This window comes from Anabrus simplex, chromosome X (genome assembly GCF_040414725.1).
Source record: "Anabrus simplex isolate iqAnaSimp1 chromosome X, ASM4041472v1, whole genome shotgun sequence".
Lineage (NCBI taxonomy): Eukaryota > Metazoa > Arthropoda > Insecta > Orthoptera > Tettigoniidae > Anabrus > Anabrus simplex.
In genome coordinates, this window is record NC_090279.1 from 159644561 (window position 1) to 159669396 (window position 24836).

The 24836-nt window shown below is 40.4% G+C and overlaps 1 protein-coding gene across 2 annotated transcripts in view; it reads right to left on the bottom strand.

The window, feature by feature from the left end:
- Positions 1–17409, bottom strand: part of LOC136886062 (zinc finger protein 728) — a 29179-nt gene extending 11770 nt beyond the window's left edge. The window contains exons 1-2 of one of the 2 annotated variants that reach the window (XM_067158790.2): positions 17279–17409; positions 15373–15477 (exon numbers count right to left, since the gene is read on the bottom strand). In XM_067158790.2, coding sequence (XP_067014891.2) covers positions 15373–15477; positions 17279–17350 — 177 coding nt within the window. In that variant the 5' untranslated portion in view covers positions 17351–17409. Of the gene's footprint in view, positions 1–10932; positions 11062–15372; positions 15478–17278 lie in introns of those variants that run through there. The other variant, XM_067158791.2, reaches the window with a different exon arrangement.
- Between the last annotated feature and the right edge of the window lie 7427 nt (positions 17410–24836).

The window sequence follows — 24836 nt, forward strand, 5'->3', positions numbered from 1 at the left end:
CCGGTTTACTCTGTCTGCGATCTAGCGGACCTAGAGTAAACCAGATCTCTCTTGGGCGTCTATGGCTGAGATTTAATTTTGTCGGGTAAATACCAAATGTATCACCAGAGATCTTTTACATGCCGACATCGTACGACATGGAGTGTCGATTGGACTTTTTTCCGCCCTTCAAAAATCCGACTACTTCTGCCGGGTTTGAACCCGCTAACTTGGGATCCGGAGGCCGACACTCTACCACGGATCCACAGAGGCAGCTAGTGTATTCATTGATTATGGGAAAGTTTTTGTTTCCGTGGAAACCACAGATGAGAGAAAAGAAAAATACAGTACAACCTTGTTTTAACGTGCCCGCTTTTAAGGAATTCCCACTTTTAACGAAGATTCTTGTAAGGCCCAGCCAAATCGCCATACGAACAATGTTATTTAAACCCCCTTCTAATGAACCCCGACACAAGGAAAGGTCCGCTTTTAAGGAATATATTTCATATAAATTACGATCACACATCCCGTTGTAATGAAAATTTGCGATAACATACTTCTTTCAAAACTTGTTTTAAATGATGATTAACTTCTGTTTTCACAAAATCTCACTCCGAAGTTAACGTGTTAAATGGAAGTGCTCCTTTAGCGATGTGCACAACTGTGATAAATTGGCACGGCCTCTGGAAATCATGGTTACCAGCAAGCAGCAGTCACTGACATGCTAGATGCTGTTGGTTAGTTATGTCCATTGAACTGTAGGTAGTACTGGAATGATGGCTGTATGGGAGCAAAGTGCGGCTTCCGGTGAGACTAGCTGTACGGCCTACAGGCATGACTGACGTGTGTATATGCTGCAAGACACAAGTAACTTCACAAAATATAAATGATTAGGTGGAAGGTCTCTTGCAAACATCAAGTGATTTACAGTGAAAGATATTTTTCAGAAGATTAAAGCCAATTAGAAACTGAAAAGGGTAAGGATATTGAACAAAATGAAAATGTATTTTATAAAAAATTACAAAATAAGTACAAAGTCATGCCTTCCACAGCTTGCACGGCCTGAACTGTCATCGATAGACCCCAAGTGTAAGCGTATGAAATACAGAGCTGTTCAAGCTCTACAAAAAAAAATCTGCAAGGGCATATACTTATCTCCAATTATTTGCCCTTTAGAGCAATTTTAGTTCATAAGTCAGTGGTAAGAAAATAACTTTTCAAATAAATAAATAAATAAATAAATAAATAAATAAATAGAGATTTTCCCCAAAGTTTACATCCAAATAAAGTGTTTAACCTTCTCTAGGACTCATTAAGGATTAAAATAATCTTTAAAATATATAATTTTCATGAACAGTTCAGGAGTTAGGACCATTTTAGTCGGGGTGGGTTGCTAGTAAACCTCAAAATATCCATAAAAATGATTAGTTTCATATCGTACATCAACATGAGATACATTGTCTATAATCGTACATCAAGCCTGTGACATTTCTACCATCATATTTTACAGCATCCATAATAATGGCAATCAACAATAATAAATTTTAAAATGTATAAATAATCCCATAATGAAATTAAATATCCTATGTCCAGTAATTATCTGAAAAAGGAGAATCCTCACTAATGATAGCCACAATGCTGTTACACTGTCTAGGTATTTCTACGTCACGGCACCAATCGCTGCTTAGGAATCATGCAGAGGGAGCAGACCAAAGAATATCTCCAGTTCATTTGCTGTTTTTGTTCCTGTGTTGCAAGTTGTTCTACAAGTTACATTTGTGTCTGTGAAGAGAGTTGTACTGCAAGTTACGGTGGACTACATTCATTATGGCTGCTAAATGTAAGAAGCTGACTCTTCAATAAAAGATCGACATCATTAATGATGTTGAAAGGGATAACCAAATACCTTTGTTACAGATGGCAAAATAATATGACTTGGTACCCTCTACACTGTTTGGCATCATGAAACAGAAGGAAGCAAATCTGACCGCTGAAGTGAAGTGCGGCTCTGGAGCAAAAATATAGAAGAATATTTGTTCTTCTCCATATGAGGAACTTGAAAACATTTTAATGAAATGGTCTGAGGGGAAAAAGGAGTGAGAACGCTCCGAATGATGGGAACATACTTAAACAAAAAGTTCAAGAAGTCGCACTTAAGCTGGGTTTGGTCAAATTCCATACCTCAAATGGCTGATTTGATCGTTTTAAAAAATAGCACAATCTTTCATTCCAAAACATTTGAAGGGAGAGAGCAGAAGTTTTTGATGATACAGTTGTGTACTGGAAGAAGATTATGTTACCTCAACTTCTTGAAGGATATTTTTAGCGCCAATGAAATGGGAGTGTTTAACAATTTGCTCCCATCCAAGACGTATGCTGTTCATGGAGAAAAAAGCCACAGAGGCAAAAAAGTAAAGAAAGACTGACAGCCTTGTTAACAGCGACGGAAGTGAAAAATTATCGCCACTAACAATTGGAAAATTTAAGGATCCAAGATGCTTCAAGAACACCCGTACACTCCCGTGTAAATATGATTTTAACAAAAGTGCATGGATGACATCGGGGATATTTCATAAAATTTTATGTAGCTTGGATGGGATCGGCAGGAAGGAAGATAGTGCTGGTGATAGATGTCTAGCTCATCCTTCAGATATATCTTTCCTGCAGAATATCAAAGTGGTTTTTTGTTTCTCCTAATTGCACCAGTCACCTGCAAACTTTGGACCTTGGCATTATTTATTCTGTGAAAGTGAAATACAGGAAGGCCCTGGTTCAAAGAGCTTTTATTTCTTCGAAAGAAATGAGGGAATGAAATTTCATATCCTACATGTTTGTAGCAGCATGGCAACTAGTCACAACAGACACTATTAAAAACTGCTTTGGCCATGCAGGTTTTGGTGCAATTTCAGAAGTTTTTAATGAAGATGACACTACTGATGACATCTGGGAAGATTCGGGGGTTCTCGAGTGCCACAACATTCGAAGAATTTGTTACTTGTAACGATAATATCCTAACCTCAGCACCACTGATGGATGTTGGAGACCTTTGTGACGATGCAAAAAGACAAAGTACTGAAGAGGAAGAAGAAGTAGAGAGTCCAGCAGAACCAACTTTTGGGGCAGCAGTTGAGGGACTGGATACTCTCCGCCGGTACTTCTCCTCCTTCAACATTGATTAAAACCTCGTCAACAGTCTCATCCAAATTGAGAGAAAACTTCTTTCCCTGAGACATCTGGGCAAGAGGAAGCAAACTACTGTACTGGGCTATTTCAAAAAGTGTAGGTTAAAATGCTCGTTCTCATAGTCTATTTTTTCATAAATCTCTTTAAAATCATGTTAGGCCTCGGTTCCTTCAATTAAAAATTGCAAGTCAGTAATACCTATTTCTCTTTTTCTTGCTGCAGGTTGTGTGCTCCCTATGGTCCACTAAGGAATTTGTTCCATCTGCAGTTTTGTAAATATTTTCTGTTATTCTTGTGTTAATTTGAGTTTTCAGTATTAATATGTTAATTTATTATTTCTTGACATTACATTAATTAAAGACATAAATGTATTATTGTTTCTTGTGATATATAGCCTATTTTCTTTGAACACCCTTTTAAGGAAACCCTCTTTAACAGAAAGAAATATCAAAACACCCTGAGATTCATTAAAAAGGGGTTCTACTATAACATGTATTGTCAAGGAATAGTTGCACAGTGTACTCACAGGAAACAAAAATAGAATAATAGTTCTTGGGTGCTGCAAAAATTCAGAAACAATCCTGTACAAAGTTCTGTTACATGACTGAAGATACTGGGAGAAAACATTATCTCAGACCATATGGGCTATCATAAAACAAAGAACAGAATTTGTTGAACACAACAAACATCTTCCAACATGGCTCGAACTGGCTGCCAATGAGAAGTCAGGCTACAATTTCAAACATTCAACATGAAACGCCAGTACTATATAGGCACAAACATTGAGAATGTAAATAAATGACAGTACTGCTCACCATATTAATTATGATTTTCTATTTATCTACACTTTTATCCTGCATTGGCAATTTTAATAGAATTTTCAGCACTGAACTGAAATTCTGCATACAGGCTGCCAAACAATCCTCATGATCTCATGGTCAAAACACTATTATGATTTAACCAGATGAATGCTACGCCTGCCTATAGACGGGCTGATGCGGCCGGTCCACCACTGCTATGACCGTCTATAGACGGTGCGCGAGAATTTTAATTTTTTGAGTTTCCCGGTTCACTTTCGAGTGCAAATTTGATCTCTAACATATTCTGCCATCTGTTGGGCATTACGTAAAACTAACTGATCAGAGATTATAGCTTCCGGAAGTAACTTACAGAGCTTTCTGTACACATCTGTGGAGTTCAACTGTGATGTAAACAAACAGGCAGAACAACAATCTATTTGCTCTTGCAGCGATGTTATTTCAATTCACAGAAACTTTCAATTATTAACCACAGCAGAAATTGATGATGGAGATGATCATTTTAATGAATTGTTAAGCGATTTTGAAAGTGAGAATGATAGACAGATTGCCAAAAATATTGTATGAGAGAGAGAAACAGAGCCTCCTTCTAAACAAAAGAAGAAAAACACGGTGAGTACAAAGACTATTATATCACTATTTTCATGCTGGACGGATCACTTTTCTTCACCAGGGTTTCAAGCAACTGTGACAGGCTCTGAGGGCCAAGTAGTGTTTGATGACAACCCGAAAATCATTGATGTTTTAGAGACTTATGTGCCAGTGGAGTTGGTGCAGGTAGTTGAACATATCGGCATCACAAAAACCAGTAGAAAACATTTAACTATCACCACATTCCAGTTTGGAAAGTATTTTAAAATATCAACTTACATACTTCTAAGAAGTTACATGTATTAGTTGCCTACAGATTTTAGGAAATATTATTATTTTGGGCTCTTTACTTTGTATACAGATAATGCATGCCTGGGCACAAAAGCGTAATTTTGTTTTCTCTAAAAATAATATTGAATATAAGTGTAGGATTTCCAATTTGCATTTAGATTTATAAACAACCAACTTTTATAAACATTTTAAGCTAATCACCCCACTGATAATTTAAAAATTGAGGCTTCTACAAAGATATTTACATACGAATTTAAAAACTCAGCACTGAGGTACCAAACAGTCAACTGGTAACTCAGCACTTAAAAGGTTAATTGCATAGAGATACAGTAAGCAGTTTGGTCTATGTTATTCTTATTGGAGGACTGATGTGAAAGTCTCAAATTCATAGGTGATTAGAATTGAGCAGCTATCTGATGGTGAGATGGTCGCCCCGGTCTCAAAAGCCCAAAATAACGGCTGAGAGGATGCATCGTGCTGACCACACAGCCCCTCATAATCTGCAGGCCTTCAGGCTGAGCAGCAGTCGCTGGGCAGGCAAAAGCCCTTTCAAGGGTGGTTAGTGCCGTGGGGTTTGCCTTTTTTTGGTATAGCTTCTAGTACGACTTGACTTACTTATTTCCTGTTGCTCCTCCTGGAGCATAGGGCTTCCGTGAAACACTTCCATCTGTTCCTATTGTTGGCTAACCTCTTCACTTCATTCCAAGTTTTTCCCACTGTTAGACATTCCTCTTCGATTGTCTTTTTCCAGGTCTTCTTCGGACGTCCGCGCTTTCTAGCACCTTGGGGGTTCCAGTCGAGCGCTGTCTTTTCAATGGCTCCAGCAGGCTTCTTTAAAGTATGTCCTATCCAACGCCATTTTCTCTCCCTTATCTGCATTTCAATTGGCTGCTGGTTAGTTTCTTCCCATAGATCTTCGTTTGAAATAACATCCGGCCATCTTTTGTTGATGATACGTCTTAGACAGCGATTCACGAAGACTTGCAGTTCACAGCTGTAAAGCAGAACGGACTTAACATTTGTGTTATAAAGTCATAACTTTGTTTTTCTAGAAATGTTCTTGTTTCTCCATATAGGATACAATTGAACAAAAGCACCATTTGCTTTCCTGATACAACTCTTAATGTCTTCTTCTGTTCCTCCAGTCGTAGTAACCATACTCCCAATATATATATGAAGGAGTCTACTTGTTCTACCTCTTTATCATCTATAGACAGTTTATCATCAATTTTGGAATTGATCCTCATCTCCTTGGTCTTATTAATATTTATTTTAAGTCCAGCACCCTCTGCCTCCTTCTTCAATCGCTTAATCTTCTCTTCCATATCTCTGAACCATTGAGCCAGTAGGCGGATGTCATCTGCAAAAACAAGGTCTTCTAAACTATCTTGTAAGCCCCACTAGATCCCCCTTTTCCAACCTCGATACACTCTCCTGAGCACACTATCCAATACAAGTAGGAAAAGCGTCGGAGAAAGAATACAGCCCTGTCGAACTCCTGAGGTAACATCTATTGGTTCAGTGGTATTTTGTGGTATACCATATTCTTCAAGTGTTTGCCACATAACTCTTCTATTTACAGAGTCGAAGGCCTTCTCAAAATCAATGAAAGTCAAGTAGAGGGTATTCTGCCATTCTGCACTTTGTTCCAAGATGATTCTCAGAGTGTTTATGAGATCAACACAGCTACGGTGTTTACAAAAACCAGCCTGTTACCTTCTAAGGCACAACATCCTTCACCTGCTCTAAAATGATCCTTGAAAGCACCTTACTTGGTACCGACAACAATGTAATTCCCCTCCAATTATCACACTTGGTATCTTAACAGTCAGGCCTTTCTTCCATTCAGCTGGTAGCTTTTCTTCATTCCAGATCCTTTCCAACAGGGGGTGCAATAATTTTACCGAGGTCTCAATATCTGCTTTAAGTATTTCTGGCGCGATATTATCCATACCGGGTGTTTTTCTCGTTCTTATCTGTTTCAAGGCCTTCTCTATTTCTGAACAGGTTGGAGGATTTAAATTTATTCTTGGGTCACTATCTACTGGTTCCATTTGTTGGTTACCATTCTGTTCTGTATCTCTATTTAGCAACTCTGAGAAATGTTCCTTCCATCTCTGTAGCTGTTCTTACCGGGTGGTCAGTAGTTCACCTCTCTTGTTTTTTAACGGGTTTATTCCTGATAAATCCACTCCTTGACAGTTTCTTTGTGATACTATACAATTCCTTAGCATCTCCCCTTGCTGATGCCTCTTCTGCCATTCATGTTTGTTCATCTAAACTTTGTACTTATGGCGATGTGGTCTATCTGGTTTTCTGTAACCTGATCTGGCGATACCCATGTAATCTTATGGCATCATTTATGAGGGAATAAAGTGCCACCTACTACCAAATCATGGTTAGCACAGAAATCAATGAAAAGCTCCCCATTTTCGTTACAGTCACCAACTTCATGCACTCCCATAATTTGTTCCAGTCCCTCATTGTTAGAACCAACCTTTGCATTTAAATCCCCCATCACAATAATATCTCTCTTTCCCACTTTCTTAATAGTCTCAATTTAACTGGCAGTAGAATTCTTCCTTTTTTCCAATCTCTGACATTTCTGTGGGAGCATAACACTGGATCACAGTCACATTGTGAACCCGGGTCTTGAATCGAGCTGTCATCAGTCTTTCTGAGATGGGTTTCCAATCAAGAAGGCTCCTCTTTGCAGTTTCATTCAATAGCAATCCTACACCTTCTCTATGTTCTGCATCCTCCCCCATTTGCCCAGAATACAGGAATATGCACTTATTAAGAGTCTGTATTTCACCGAAGTCTGGCCACCATACTTCACTTAATCCAAGGATATCCAGTCTGTATTCCTCCATCACTTTAGCCACCTGCTTCAATTTACTGCTCTCTCTCAGGGTTCTGCCATTCCAAAAACATATTCTCATTTTCCGTTTCATGCCAAAAGTAGTTTTCTGTAGGGGTTGTCTTCCTTAGCCTTTGGAGATCCCTCTTCACGACAAGGCAGTGGTTCCCCTTGTTTCTTTAAACCCCATGGGAAGAGGGTTGCCTGTCAGATTTGCCGTTCCAAAAGTCTCTTTTTCCGCCGCATCTGCCATTGAGGACTTTACCAGAGCCCTGTTAGCCGCCACTTTTCAGGGTTCCTGAAGGGCCTTCACAGCTACCGTAGCGGTCATGGGGCACACACAGTCCCCGCTGTACATCATCCCTGCAGGCAATCCCTTACTTCATGCTGTTGCCCACCTCCCACATATCTTCTGGTATGAGCTGGAATAAATTTATTACTTTCATTGACCTGTCTCAATCTTATACTCGGCTTTGACAATATGAAAGAGGTATGAGCAATGCTAGTAATACTATTCCTTATACAGCCAGTTCTTGTTATGAATGGTGTGAAAATATTGCTTATAGGGTCGGTTGGTGCTCGCATTTCATTGGGCTTGGCAAACTGATGTGTAACAGCGGATCCTGGTTCGGTGAGGAAAGCAATGGGAAACTGCCTCGCTCCTCATTTCCTTGGCATGCCTCTTCAGAGATGTGTAGGCTATCTATGACAGCTGTTGGCAGAGCTGTGGAGTATCTAACCAGCCTTTGGGCTGAATACCCAGCACACAGATCATGACAAGATGTGCAGTGAAAATTAACATTACCAAGATTAAAATGATGTCAATTAGGGAAAAAATATTGTAAGAGCATTCAATGAGAGGAAAGGAAGAAAAAAACTGGAGTAGCTGGATCATTTCAAGTACTTAGCATGTATATTCTGCCAAGATTCTAATAGAATCAACATCTAGCAAAGCTAATGCAAACAATGGTAACATCCCATACTTATATCTCATGAATTGTAGACTCATCAATATGGAGATAGAAATTAATATCAAATGAGACTGACAGAATAGCAGCACGGTAAGCAAAAGCCTCTAACAAGGAATGTTAAAATGTGGCAGACGTGCATTGTCCAGGTCGTCCTGGTGCCAGTGAAGAAGTGCAACTGACTGACACCGTATGATTTGAGAGCTGGCCCGAGACACCGAATTTCTGAATACAACTGTGCTTTACATTCTGGGCATGAGAAAAATTGCATCACGATAGGTTCCGCATGATTTAATGGAAATTCAGAAATGGTTACACTATGACGCTACAACTTGGAGCGATATGAGCGCAACAGAGAGGCTTTCTGACACTGTATCACTATGGTGGATAAGACATGGGTCAAATCATATGAACTAGAATTGCAATGGCAATTGAACAAATGGTGTCATTACAGGTTACAAAGAAGATTGAAAGTTTATCAGAACTTCAGCAATGTGAAAGTTATGGTTATTGTTATGAACGACTGTAATTGTGTTATCCTAACGCATCATGTTCCTCCACAGCAGACCGTCAATGCACAGTATTACTGTTCATTTTTTTTAAAACACAACCTGCGACAAGCTTTCAGAAAGAAGCAGCAACACTTTCTAAAGAACCCACCCATCATTTTGTACGATAATGCTTGGCTGCATACAGCACAAGCTGTGGCTGATTTGTTCAATAAATGGGGCTGGGAATTGCCGTACCATCCACCATACTCACCGGATTTAAGGCCTTGTGACTTGATTCCTAACACGAAGGAACCACTTTGTGGCATTCACTTCAAAACTGTTCCATTTGAACTATCAGTACAACAGGCACTGCAAAAGGTATCCTATGACTTCCACATTGCTGGCAACAGGTTGTACACAATGTTGGTGACTACTTTGAGTGACATTAAAACTTGGTAACATGTAAAGTATCTCTTCTGTATCAGTTGTAATTAAATAGTTGCCACTATGAAAGTTCCAACCCTCGTATCTTTCAATAGGTTTGTTTCCAGACCAACTTTGCTGTAACAGCAAGCAACTAGGATGGATTCAGGAGAATCTGTTCATAAATTCAAAGTAACAGACATGCAATTATTAAGAATGACTGATGGTGGCAAAAGGTGGGATAATGGCAGGAGGGTACTTAGAATGAAAGGACAGAGACTAAATAAGGAATTAATGTAATGGATCAAGCTATTCATGTAAACCAACATCAGTGGTGGGGTCAACTTAGTCCAATGGAAGGGGAGAAAGAATAACACACTCAATCATGAGGGTAAAACAAGCAAAAGGAGACAGCTAGTGTTTGTTACTTCAAATGTAAGAAATGTAAAACTGCAACAAGTCACAGAGCTAGTTGCAAACTAACAATTGCAAACATGCCTACTTCATTCACAAAGTCTTGCTTCATAGTTGTTTAAAAGGGCCTAACATCTACGTGATCGGTCCACAATGTCTTGCAGACTAAACATAAATAGGTATAATAGTCTATAATGAAGATGCATGTATGCATTCACATTTCATTTTCAAAATTGGCCAAAATTTACATAATGTAAGCCAGGCATTATCAATTCAGAGTGAAATGCCTTTGGAGCCAGCCAGCTCAGTGCTATAGAAGGGCGGGAGGAGCCGAGTGAGGAACAAAGGGGAAGTGAGTGAAATCATGTCTACCAAATCTAGACCTGTTGAAGTTATAGAACGATACTGAAATTAAATATAAAATGAAACAGACAAAATAGTTTGATTGAGTTTTATGTTCCTTTTTCCACGAGAGATTCCTTGCACTGCATAAAAAACCAAAACAAACCAAACCCCATGACACTACAGCCCTTGAAGGGCCTTAGCCTAGCAAGCAACCGCTGCTCAGCCCGAAAGCCTGCAGATTACGAGTTGTCATGTGGTCAGCATGATGAATCCTCTCGGCCGTTATTCTTGGCATTCTAGACCGGAGCTGCTATCTCACTGTCAGATACCTCCTCAGTTCTAATCACGTAGGCTGAGTGGACTTCGAACCAGCACTCAGGTCCAGGACCTGACCAGAAATCGAACCCGGGGCTTCCGGGTAAGAGGCAAGCATGCTACCCCTACACCACGGGGCCAGCTTTGCATTGCATAAACATAATTAAAATATGTTAAGCATGCTCAGCACTATTAGTATAAAAGGCTGATTTCATTAGTTAATCTAGGCACAGAAGTAGAGTAGGTTCACCAACCTTAACCCAAAATTTGCTTCGTGACTAATCAACATGTGAAAATTGGTATCAAATATTAATAAGATACAATCTGAAAGAATCCAAAAGTCTCGTGGAGCAGATGTAAATGAATGACGTATTTTAGTTTGCTTGTTCATCTGCTGGCTTTTATAGACCTCAACACCAAAAATATCCTGAAATGTAGTTTCTGTAAAGAAAAATAAGAATAATTACAGAAATATAAAAGGGTGTCTGAAAATAAGTTACGGAAATTGTAAGAGGACATAGTGTTCTGGAACAAAAATCGATCCGTGGTGTTTATTTCCTCCTAGTGAAAGCTCACCGGAAAATCAACAACGAAATGTACGTTCAATCATGAGCAACTTCTGTGTCAGCCTTTGCAACATGTAGCCGGCCAAGCTTTCTTGCTTGATAACATTGGGTGGTACGCTACCATAGTATACTGACGTGTCACTCGCTCCTAGTACTGGTGGCGTACCACTGAGAGACATCTCGTCATCATGCCCAGATAAGCCCAGATAATGTAGTGTCTTTTATTCTCATTATTTTTATTATGCGCTAAGATATCCTGTTACCAATATAAATGGTCCGTTATTGGACATTATAAATTTTCCAGCTAACTAATTCCTGGTTGCCAGCATTTCACCCCAGTGCACTAAGTTGGGCTCATCAGTTGGTAAAATAGCACACCTACCAAGACGCATGGCTAGTGCATACCATGGAGTTTTTTTTTTTTTTTTTTTTTAAGTTTTCATTCCCCACCCTGAAGGGAAGGGGCGGGCCACCTACAGGGTTACGCCCTCTCTCTGGCCAAGAGATGCTGGCAGGTCAAAGAGATGTAATGGAGAAGGAAGGTGGGTAAACAAAGTGAAAAATGATAGGGAATGTGTGCGAGGAGGGAAGGTTAGATGAGAGTACCAGGGTGAAAATGAAGGGTTAGGAGGTGCAGAGTTACAGTGATGTTGCAGAGGGAAGTGGTGAGGAGTCCGATGATATCGAGCATCAGAGGTGGTTCAAGGAAGAAACTAGTTGGGGGAAGGGGTAGACAAACAGGTTGGCAAGGTTGAAAAGGAGGAGGGGCTGGCTGCAAAGATAGGTGTTGGTAGGGGAATGGCAAATAGGGTGGGGTGGGGAATGAGAGGGCTCCACTTTATATCGGTGACGGTAGATATAGGCTCCGTTGATAATGAAACGCTGTACATCTTTGGCGGTTGGGAGATGGATGCGAACCATATACGTTGGACCTGATGCGTTCTTGATAGTAAAAGCACGATGGGCTGGGGCGCTTTCTGCTTGGAGTGTTCATTGAGGATGGTTCGCTCCGAGAGAGTAGGGTTAACGCTGCGGATTACACAGCTATACATAGCATGGGCAGTTGGTGGTGGCTGCGTGATCGACGTGGATGCGGCGGCTGTTGCGTCATTGGCTTGAGAAAATGGTGTAGTGATGGCGGTGCTGCTGCTGTAGAGTCCGATGCATTGCCAGGTAGGAACTGGGGGCTAAGTTGTACTGGGGTTGGAAAGAGAGGTAATAATAATAATGCTTTTGGCTTTACGTCCCACTAACTACTTTTTTGGTTTTTGGAGATGCCGAGGTGCCAGAATTTTGTCCCCTAGGAGTTCTTTTAGTGCCAGTAAATCTACCGACACGAGGCTGACATATTTGAGCACCTTCAAATAACACCGGACTGAGCCAGGATCGAACCTGCCAGGTTGAGGTCAGAAGGCCAGCGCCTCAACCATCTGAGCCACTCAGCCCGGCAGGAAAGAGAGGGAGGGAGGTCATGATTGAGGAAGGATGACACGTTGCAACAGTGGTGACAGGAACATGGGAAAGGGTATGGGCAGATGTCATGGTGGTCGCAGTAGAAGTAATGGTGTTGGTGAGGTTAGTGCAAAAAGAGGACGAAGACGTTTGCTGTGATGTCCAGGGCGGTGGTGCAGCTGCTGCTGGCGTGGCAAGTGTGTCATCAGATAGCTGAGATAGTAGGTGCTCAGGAGTAGTTTCCACGTGGTGGAATTGTCGGTAGAAATATGCGGTGTTGATGAGGAGGTGAATTACGTAGTCTTCAGTGAGTAGTTGAAGAAGGATCAGTGGTGATGGCTCGTCTTCGTTATGTATCCTTAATGCAGTGCGAGCTGGGACGCCTTCTAGGTGGAGTTGGGTGAGGATGTCTCATATGGAGAGGGCAGTATCAACGCCAACAAGTACACAGGTAAGCATGACGGGAGGCTGACTTCGAACTTTGGTATCGGCCGCTTGTTAGTAGAGGTCGAAGAGGTAACAAATGTAGAGATGTGGAGCCACCTGGCCGAGCAAAAATGGTGAGGTTCTTCGGCAAAAATCAGTGATGCCCGCTGACAGAGAGGTTCACCCTGTTGTGTGTGTAAGTCCCACTCCTACGACCTGCCATGGAGGCCACTGCGTAGGCTACTTGGAGCCACCGGCAGTGCCAATGCACTATGAGAGACTTTGTCTCATTACCAAAAATTGATGCCTACCTGGCCATCAGGTGATATGGATGTTGATTCCCATAGGGAACCTGAAATATTTGTCCCGAATAAGTACATTTATTATACAAACACAAATGATCCATTATTGGACATTATAAATTTTCCTGGCAATCAGGAATGAGTTAGCTGGAAAATTTATAATGTCCAATAACGGACCATTTTTGGTATTATAAATTAACTCATTCGGGACAAATATTTCAGGTTCCCTATGGGAATCAACATCCATATCATCTGATGGCCAGGCAGGCATCAATTTTTGGTAATGAGGCAAAGTCTCTCATAGTGCACTGTCACTGCCGGTGGCTCCAAGTAGCCTACACAGTGGCCTCCACGATATGCACTAGCCATGCGTTTTGGTGGGTGTGCTACTTAACAACTGATGAGCCGAACTTAGCACACTGGGGAGAAATGCTGGCAACCAAGAATGAGTTAGCTGGAAAATGTATCATGTCCAATAACGGACCATTTATATTGGTATTATAAATTTACTCATTTGGAACAAATATTTCAGGTTCCCTATGGGAATCAACATACATATCATCAAGATATCCTGAACCGACTCGCATACAAAACTGAAATACTAGCAGTAAACGTCTTGCCGGTTTCACGCGAGCACAGTGCATTGGTTTTATAAAGCATATCGACAAGCACAGTACACTTCGTGCATGTCAAAGTGCTCTGCTCTACAAAATAATTACTGAAACATAACTTATGTAATAAAAGTAAACATTGCAAGCATGTCCTGTGGTACTGACAAGTATTAAAGTCTGTTTAGCACAGAGTATCCTAGGATATAGGCTAATAAAACTAAGCCCAAGGTAGATCCGTACATTATTATTGTGTTTTAATAGGTGTTAATCAGAAATGTACACCACTATTAAGGCCAAATTTCTTCTTTATGTTATTGCTATTGAGGAGATATGTTTAGTGATAACTGAATTATGTTACCTGTTTATGTATCATATATACTGTGAACATTAATATATTTTAATTTCATTTTTGTAGTGTGTTTTATGCGGTGCAGGACACAAACATGAAAACTTATACAGGAAATTATGCTTTAAATTTATCTTTCCAGATGCCCCACTTGACCATTCCCTTCCCCTACATGTGTTGAGTCACACAATGCACACCACTGTATTGCTTGCCAACTGCACAGCACATGTAAATAGCTAATACCGTGTGTTCCTTAGTCGCGCGCTCATGTCTGTACTCTGTTCACTAGAAGAGATTCTGATCATTTCTGCACACCTCATGCATCTTCATTGGGAATTTTGAACACTAATATTTTCTTTACCACTAACATTCTGCTGCAAATCAAGGGTTTAGGATAAAATGGATCACGGATCCTCTCTTATATTATTGAGTTCATTATGCTCATAAATTATCTGTAACTTATTTTCAGACACCCTGTACATGACCAATATCCAAAATCTCAATTTTTAAATGTGAAAGGAAAATCCACAGCCTATTTCCAGTCATTCATCCGGTTCAGGAATAGAATGAATCAAGCCCCCTCAATTTTTCATTGTAAGTAAATTAAATATAATTCAGGAAATACTGTACAAAATTATATTTTTCTTCTGTCCAATATTTAATTAATCTATCCTATTATATGTTCTATAATCTCTATCCTATTCATTTTTCATACTTCAAATAATAATAATAATAATAATAATAATAATAATAATAATAATAATAATAATATCATGTACAAACAAATGCAATTTTGCTGCTCCATTCTCCCTCAGTAGAAACTCATCAGAAGCAGAGCAAGTAGTGCCTGCTCCCTACAGCGATGAGACGATGACCTATGGTGTAAGCTAGACAAACTGTTTTAGACACCCTGCATGTGAAACATATGATACTGTTAATAAGGAACAAGTTAATCTCCCTATTTTTCAAGATGACTGTCCACTTATCCTACCTCTTCCCCCGATAAAGGCTCAGTCTTCATGATGATTGTGAGTGGATCTTCAAGTGCATGCTCCGACTCCCTGCTTTCTGATATGAAGGTACCTTTCTGATCCACCTATGATAAACAGAATAATAACTGATTTTAATTAACAGATATATGGTAACTAAAGGAAATAATGAAGGGTTACAACACTAAGATTTGAAATTACTAAGTAGATATTATCAGTGGTCTCAATCTCTATCTCAATTCCTCCCTTGCAGTCATGCACTTTGGCCAACAATATCTCTCAACCACTGTCAGTCTTTTGTATGGGTTTCTGCTTCATTTAAAGATAAGCCAGCAAGGTTAAGGTCATTGGTTAATATTGTCGCCAGGTGTTCCACTAGCTTACAGGAAAACCCAGAGCATGGCCACATGAGGTATGCAGTTTTGGTGCATGCATAGAATGTGCATACTGAGCAAGGGTATCTCTCCATTGCTGTTGGTTTTTTGCAGGGGATTCTGCTTCACTCAAAGATAACCCAACAAGTTCCAGGTCGATGGTCAACATTCGCAATATTCAACATTAATAAGTTTCAGTACGTTAAGCTCTGAATGTTTTCAGGTGAGCAGGAAATATTAGATAATAATGTTATTGTTTCTATGTCTCACTAACTACTTTTGTAGGTTTTCAGAGACACAGAGTTGCCAAAACTGTGTCTTGCAGTTCTACCACATGCCAGTAAAGATACTCGCACAAGGCTGGTGTATCTGAGCATCTTCAAATATCACCGGACTGAGCCATGATCAAACCTGCCAAGTTGGAGCCAGAAGGTCAGTCCCTCAACCATCTGAGCCACTAAGCCCAGCAGAAATATTAGATTAGGAAATGAAGTCCTAGAGGAAGTAGATGAATATTGTTACTTGGGTAGTAGAAAAATAAAGGGTAGCAGAAGTAAGGACATAAAATACAGACTAGTACAAGCACAGAAGGTCTTTCTTAAGAAAAGAAATTTGCTCACTGAGAACATATATATACGAATTAGAAAGATGTTTTAGAAGACTTTTGTCTGGAGCATGGCACTGTATAAAAGTGAAACATGGAACAATAACTAGCTCAGAAAGAAAGAAAGAAAGAAACTAGAAGCTCTTGAAATGTTGTGTTACAGAAAAATGCTGAAGGTGAGTTAAGTAGATCAAATCATGAATGAAAAGATATTGAATTGATTTGGTGAAGGGAGAACAATTAAGTAAAATTTGACCAGAAGAGATAGAATGAGAAGAAACATATTTTTTTTAAAGTTGCTTTACGTCGCACCGACACAGAGGGGTCTTATGGCGACGATGGGACAGGAAAGGGCTAGAAGTGGGAAGGAAGTGTCCGTGGCCTTAATTAAGGTACAGCCCCAGCATTTGCCAGGTGTAAAAATGGGAAACCACAGAAAACCACCTTCAGGGCTGCCGACAGTGGGGTTCAAACCCACTATCTCCCGAATACTGGACACTGGCCGCACTTAAGCGACTGCAGCTATCGAGCTTGGTCCCAAAAAACATCTTAAGACACCCAAGTGTGAGGGAAGTGTCGGTATTAAGAATGGCAGAGATAGACCAACGTATGAATAAGAAAAAAAATTAGAGTAGATGTAAGACGTAGTAGTTACATAGAAATTAAAAGTTTAACACAGGATAGGTTGCCATTGAGTGCTGCATAAAACCAGTCTATGGACTGATGACCCAGATAACACCATTTTATTGTTTGAGATGTACAACCTTAGGCTGAACCCTAGTCTATCTATCCAAAGTCCGGAACTCACTGGAGAGATACGGCAACGCAACTGATGAGCCTGATGTAAAATGAGGAAAATTGCCGATAATTTCATGACTGAAAAAGATCCAGAGATTCTAAATACATATATAATATTCACAAATTAGTTACCTGAAGAGGACATTCTTCATTTTCGTTCAAGAAAACTGATTCGATTTTGATTGGTCCATGTAGTTGCTCCATGGCTGGTAAGAAATCTGAAAAGAGACAATAAGCATCAAGTGTAAGAACTCTCAAATCAAAGTACATGAATCACCACACATATTAACTAACTATAGGTAAACAATTACTGGTTAACATAGGTAACATAACACGTTAACTCATTGGAACCAAGCAAGTGGCTTCGCAATTTGGGTCACAAAGCTTCCACCTTGGGAGATAGTGCGATCAAACCCCACCGTCAGCAGCTTTGAAGATGGTCTTTTTGTGATTTCCCACTTTCACCTCAGGCAAATGCTCAGGCTGTACCTTAATTAAGGCCACAGTCACTTCCTTCCCTCCAATTTCCAGCCCTTCCCTATTCCCATCGTTGCCATAAGACCTACCTGAGCTGGTGCGACGTAAAGCAAACTGTAAAGAAAGTAATTACTCATCAGTCAATACCCATAGCTCCTAGCTATGCCATAGTGTTCAAGACACAATGTACATGCAAGAATCTCACTGTGTGAGAGATCCACATCACCTTCCTCAGATCTCAGCATGTATTCCAGGTGTTCTGCAAAAAAAAAAAAATGACATGGTATGTACCATTCAAAAGAGAAAGAACTGGTCTTTCTCATAAGGTTTGATTATCTCACTAAGTCAAATTCTATTTCAATACTGGATGTGAATCCCCATCAGGTCTTTCTACATCCAACCCAAGGTCAGTAGTAGTAACATCGTGTAGAACACAACTGTTAAGAAACAGTGACATTTCTGAAATTCTGTACAGAAACACAAGTGAAAGCAAGTCGGGCATATCATTGTGAAGAATTGTTTAGTGATAGTAATAACAGTGACTCCGAGTAAATCAAAAAATTCTGGAAGTGACAGGTGCAATGTCACATGGCTAGGTTCAAATTTAAAAAAAATGAAAAATCCAGCAACAGAAATGCAGGGTGATTCAGGCAGAAAACCACAAGATCTTCACTTTTTGGGACTAGAGGTATAGCTCAATATTACTCTCACAACTCCATGGCCCATAAAAGCTCCTTATTTAGCAGATTAAATGGGGGGAAATGTCTCCTGGCTTTGCACATCCCTGACTGCTCAGAATATATTCAACATCATGAAAATCTACTTAAATACCAAAATCTAAAGATAAAATTATATTTTCTTTTCCATATCATAAATTACAGTTTACATCAGAACCCATGAACAACTGTAACTAACGACGTTCACCTGAGAACCTACATAGCAGTGACACATGTAAAAAATACCACTACCGGGCAAGATGGTCATGCTGTTAGAGGCACGCTGCTGTGAGCTTGCATCCGGGAGATAGTGGGTTCGAATCCCACTGTCAGCAGCCCTGAAAATGGTTTTCCATGATTTCCCATTTTCACACCAGGCAAATGTTGGGGCTGTGCCTTAAGGCCACTGCTGCTTCCTTCCAACTCCCAGGCCTTTCCTATCCCATTGTCACCATAAGACCTATCTGTGTCAGTGCGACGCAAAGCCACTAACAAAAAAAACCACTTCTGAGCATGCAAATCACTGTAAAATTAGATATCATTGGGTTGAAGAGGACATAAAGGTCACTCCATCATCATCATCATCATCATCTTGTAACCCTTCCAGCTTGCCATGTAGGACAGTGTTAAACAGAACCTCTACAGAGTTATTCATTAAAGTTTGAATGCACACATACCTTCTCACTCACTGGCTAATTGCTATTCGCGAGCTGTTAGCTATTCTTTGGGGAAACAATTTCTGTCTGTTTGTTGCAATATATTCAGGATATTGAAAGTGCAAATAACCTTACTCCTTGTGGGTGGGGTTAACTTCCAATAAGTAACCAGGGGAACCTGACCCCTACAGAGCGCGTCCCCAGGTGGCGGATAGGGGGCCCCTACAGTATGTAGGGCTGGTTGAAATAACCAATACAACCCGCGGACCAACAGGTAGCCCAATTCCTGGGGGTTTTAAAATACTGGGACACCCTCTCTCCAGGGGTCATAAATATGGAGGGCCCTTGCCCTGGGTTAAGGGTGAAGACCTCAACGGCATCTACGGCGGAGAAGATGGACTTCGGTACGGCGGAGATGGCGGAAGAGGCAACCCATCCTTCTGGGGTGTACAGATGGAACCTACTGCCTTGTAGGACGAGGAAGGCATCCTCAAAGGCTAAGGGAGTAAACCCTGAAAGAAAATCCTCTTATGCGTTAGGCCTAGCAAGTCAGCAGGAGAGTATTGAGTATAGTTGCTTTCAATAAGAAAATGAGCCTCAGAAAGAATATTATAGACCGGACTGACACGTCCTCTCAGACAATTGTAAAGTATGATGACCGTAAGGCTGATGATATACAATGTTCTGAAAGGAAACCCCAAATAAAAAAGAGACCCAAATACCGAATTGGAACTATGAACATTCTATCATTAACTGGAAAGTTAGAAGAACTCCTAGACATGATGGATAGAAGAAAAATATCAATATTGGGATTAAGTGAGACCAAATGGAAAGGGATTGGAAGTACGACACTTCGTGGAGGTTATAAATTATACTGGAGTGGACAGGAGAAGGTAGCAAAAAATGGTGTTGGATTCTTAATTAACGAAAGGACTGATGCTACAGCTGAAGTTATCTGCAAAAGTGATAGAATCATTAAAATGTCCATGAAACTGGAGAACACTAAGTACACCATCATAAAAGTGTATGCCCCACAGACAGGCTGCAGTGAGGAAGACAAAGAGAAATTTCGGCAAGACCTGGAAGATACAGTTAATGAGGAAAATGTTATTATTACTGGAGATCTAAATGCGCAAGTTGGGGTAGACAGACTTGGGTACGAGAACATCATTGGTCCACATGGATTTGGACAAAGGAACCCAGAAGGAGAACAACTATTAGATCTGTGCAGAAGAAATGATCTTATAATCAAAAATACATTCTTCAAAAAAAGAGACAGTCACAGAATAACAAGGTACAGTTGGGATGGCCAGTATAGAACATTGATTGACTACGTAATCACAAATAAAGATGGTGGCAGGTACATCACAGATGTAAAGGTCATCCCTAGTGAAAGCATGGACAGTGACCACAGATTGTTGGTAGTAGACTTCAAACATAAGACAAATGAAACGCAGAAACTTATTACGAAAAAACCAAGGATTAAAACTTGGAAGTTGCAAGAAGTCCAAATAAAGGAAGAATACAAACTAAGGATTCAACAGAGTTTGCCGAAGTGTGAAGTAACCAGCGTTAATGAAGAATGGAAGGCCTTCAAAGACACCTTTGTGGGAGAAGCCAAAAACCTATGTGGAGTTACAAGTTCTATCAAAAGAAAAAAGGAGACACCATGGTGGAATGATAGAGTGAAAACAGAGGTGAAAGAAAGAAACCAAATAAAGAAGGCACTGGACAAGGAGAAACAAAAACAGGGACAAGAACGAAATGAACAAGAAATACAAAGACTTCAAGGAGTATACAGGAACAAGAAACTTGCTGTAAAGAACATTGTAAGGGAAGAAAAAGAGAAGAAATGGAATGAGTTTGCAGACAAATTGGAAGAGGACAGTAGAGGAAATATGAAATTGCTATACAGAGTAGTGAAAAACAAGCGAAGGGATCAAGAGACCATAAAAGCAATAGAACGTGATGATGGAACTCTGGCACAAGAAGAGGGAGAAATTAAACAAGAACTCAAGATCTATTTCGAAAAGCTGCTGAATGGAGATACAGAAAACGTAACAACGGATAGAGGAGAGCCAAGTCGAGGAACCACAACTGAACCACCAATTACATGGCTTGAGGTTGAAAATGCGCTCAAGAGCATGAAGAAAGGAAAGGCAGTGGGCGTAGATGAACTAAGTGCAGATATGCTGAAAGCAGCGGGAGTTCCAGGAATCCAATGGCTCTATAGACTGCTCAACAAGATATGGGAGGAAAATACGATTCCTGAGGACTGGAAGATGGGCATCATTGTACCTCTGTTCAAGAAAGGAAGCCGACGAAAATGTACTAATTACCATGGTATCACACTACTGTCTCATGTCCTGAAAATATTGGAAAAAATAATAGAGACCAGAATCAGAGATATTGTTGAACCAATTTTGGAAGAAGAGCAGTATGGTTTCAGACCAGGAAGGTCAACTACAGACCTTATATTTGCAATTAGGATGCTAATGGAAAAATACTGGGAGAAGAACAAGCCTTTATTCCTAATATTTTTGGACATTGAGAAAGCATACGATAGTGTACCAAGGGAAAGAATTTGGCAATGCATGAAAGAACTTCAAGTGCGAGATAGCCTCATAGACAAAGTGAAAATGTTGTATAGTGGGAACAGAAGCTGTATTCAAGTAGGATGTGGTTTGTCGGACTGGTTTGAAACAAAGAGAGGAGTGCAGCAGGGCAGCTCATTGCCACCACTTCTATTTATTATTGTAATGGATGTAGTAATGAAATCTATTAAAAGGAAAGAACATGGAGATATCAAAGCCTTCACATTTGCAGATGATGTTGCGATCTGGAGTGACTCAGAAGATGAATTGGGAGAGAGAATACAAAGCTGGAATGAGGAGTTTAAGAAATATGGTTTAAACATCAGCAAGACCAAGACGGTGGTGATGAAAGTGTATGGGGAAGGAGCAGAACCAATAGTCATGTTAAATGAAGCTCAACTGGACAGCGTTCCAGTTTTCAAATACTTGGGTAGCGTTATATCAAATGACAACCTAGCAAAACATGAGGTGAACAATCGAATCAATAAGGCAACACAATTCTACCACCAGGTAAGACACCTGCTGTGGGATGAGCAAATATCCATGAAAACAAAAATGACATTGTACAAGTCCTATTATACACCAATTCTTACATACAGTCTCGAAACCACAACACTGACCAATAGAGATAATTCCAAACTTCAGGCAGCTGAAATGAAATTCCTACGCACTATGATCCAGAAAACCAGGAAAGACAAGATTAGGAATGAGAAAATTAGAGAAGAAGTAGGAATAGACAATTCTCTCCTAAATAAGATTCAGATATCAAGACTGAAGTGGTTTGGTCACATGAAGAGGATGCCAGTAAACAGAACTGCAAGGAAGGAATTTGACAGAAAGGTAGAAGGAAGACGACCCATGGGAAGGCCACGAAGGAAATGGATAGATTTAGTTAAGAGCGATGTAATGCTGAGAGGTCATGATTGGGACAAGTTGGTGGAGGAAGAATGGTACAAGGACAGGATGAGATGGAGGAGGCTCATATACCACACCCGGGAAACTGGAGATGGTTTAGGATGATGATGATGATGATGATGATTGAAAGTATTTTATGTCTGAATTGGAGTTGTCATGAAGTATGCTTCAATGGCAGCTTTCCGTGTAAAAAGTTCAAGAGAAATATTTTTCGTGAAATTTACATCGCAAGTGATTCAGAATAAGACAAATTAGCAAGTGATAATGAGTTAACCGATGGAAATGTGTTCAGTGTTGTAAGGAACAACAACTCTGTTAGTTATTTTGACAATATCAGAGTAGCTGGAATACAATGTGAGTGCTCAGATGTTGACGGTAGGCCCAACTATGTACAACTGACAGCAAATAGTGGGATAAAATACTCATTTTCAAACACATCCTCATGCATGGAAAATTTCAAGGCGTTCATTACAGATGACTTTATTTCAATGCTTTGTGTACAAATGAACTTGTATGCTGGTCAATTCCTAAGCAACATTTTTTCTGCAAGTGGCTTTACGTTGCACCGACACAGATAGGTCTTATGGTGACGAAAGCAACATTTCTACGCAAATGATAAAACATGTACGATGTCTACGATGGAAACCATTAGTACCTGACAAAATTAATAATGTTTTAGAGGACTGTAGACGCTCACTGGTATTGTAAAAAAAAAAAAAAACCCCTGCAATTATCTACGAGGGCCATCCGGAAAGTAGTACCCGTTAGCGCCGCATGAAGCGCTGACGACTCAGGTAGCCGCTGGGCAAGGTCAGACCTCATCAGTGGCTTGTCTGCCTGTTCTGTGCGAGGTTACGTGGCGCTAGCATTGCCTGTGTTGTGTTTATGATCATCTAAAAAGTTTTAAACAAATTGAGAACCCTGCCAGTTGTGAAGTGCGGGCTGTGATTGAATTTCTTAATGCACAAAACGTTCGACCTTGTGATATTCATTGCCAATTAATGGTGGTGTATGGAGACAATGTGATGGACGAGTCATTTGTTGAGCGCTGGAGTCGCAACTTCAACCTGGGGAGGGGGAATACACACGACGAGGAGCGTTCAGGGAGACCATCTGTCATTACAGACCAACTGCTGAGCGCAGTAGATGAATGTGTGAGGAACGATCGCCGCGCCACAATTGATGAACTCTGTGAACATTTTCCTAATGTGTCTCGAACAATTGTTCATGAAATTGTCAAAGACCATTTGCATTATTCAAAAATCTCTGCAAGGTGGGTCCCTCGCATGCTTACAGAGGAGCACAAAACAAAGTGTACGGCTGCAGCACTGATGTTTCTGGGATGTTATTCCGATGAAGAAGACTCTTTCCTTACTCGCATCATTACTGGGGATGAAACTTGGGTTTGTTATACATCACCTGAGAGTAAACGACAGTCAATGGAGTGGCATCATGCTCATTCACCAACCAAACCAAAAAACTTCGAGACAGTTCTGTCCACCAAGAAACTCATGGCAACCATTTTCTGGGATCGCTGAGGTGTACTGCTCATTGATTTTATGGCCCGTGGAGACACAATTAATGCTAATGGTATTGTGAAACATTAAAGAAATTACGGCGGGCAATACAAAATCGACGGCGAGGTCTATTGTCTACAGGCGTCATTCTCCTTCATGACAATGCCAGGCCTCATGCAGCTGCGATAACACAACTACTTTTGCAGCAATTCAAGTGGGAAACCTTTGACCATCCCCCGTATAGCCCGGACCTGGTCCCTTCGGATTTTCATTTCTTTACGAAGCTTAAAGACTTTCCAGCAAGAAAAAGATTTGACAGCGATGAAGAACTTAAACGAGCCATAACTACGTATCTCAATACACTGGCCAGGCAAACTAACTAGATATGGTATTATGGTTCGGTTGTTGTGTGGAAGTGCCATTGGATATATTTCTTACTTTCAAATTTATGGGACCGGGCTGAATGGCTCAGACTGTGACACCAACTTGGCAGGTTCAATCCTGGCTCAGTCTGGTGGTATTTGAAGGTGCTCAAATAAGTCAGCCTTATGTCAGTAATTTACTGGCACGTAAACGAGATCCTGCAGGACTAAATTCCGGCACCTCGGCAGCTCCAAAAACTGTAAAAAAAAAAAAGTAGTTAGTGGGACATCAAGCCAATAACATTATTATTAAATTTATGGGAGGTCTGGATCAGTACAGGACAATTTCACTTCACTTTTGAAACCATGTGAGCACACTGTGTGATCAGTTCATTGCTTTTATGATGTTCAACACAGAAGACTTCCCATGTAGCATAATTTATATCCAGTTAA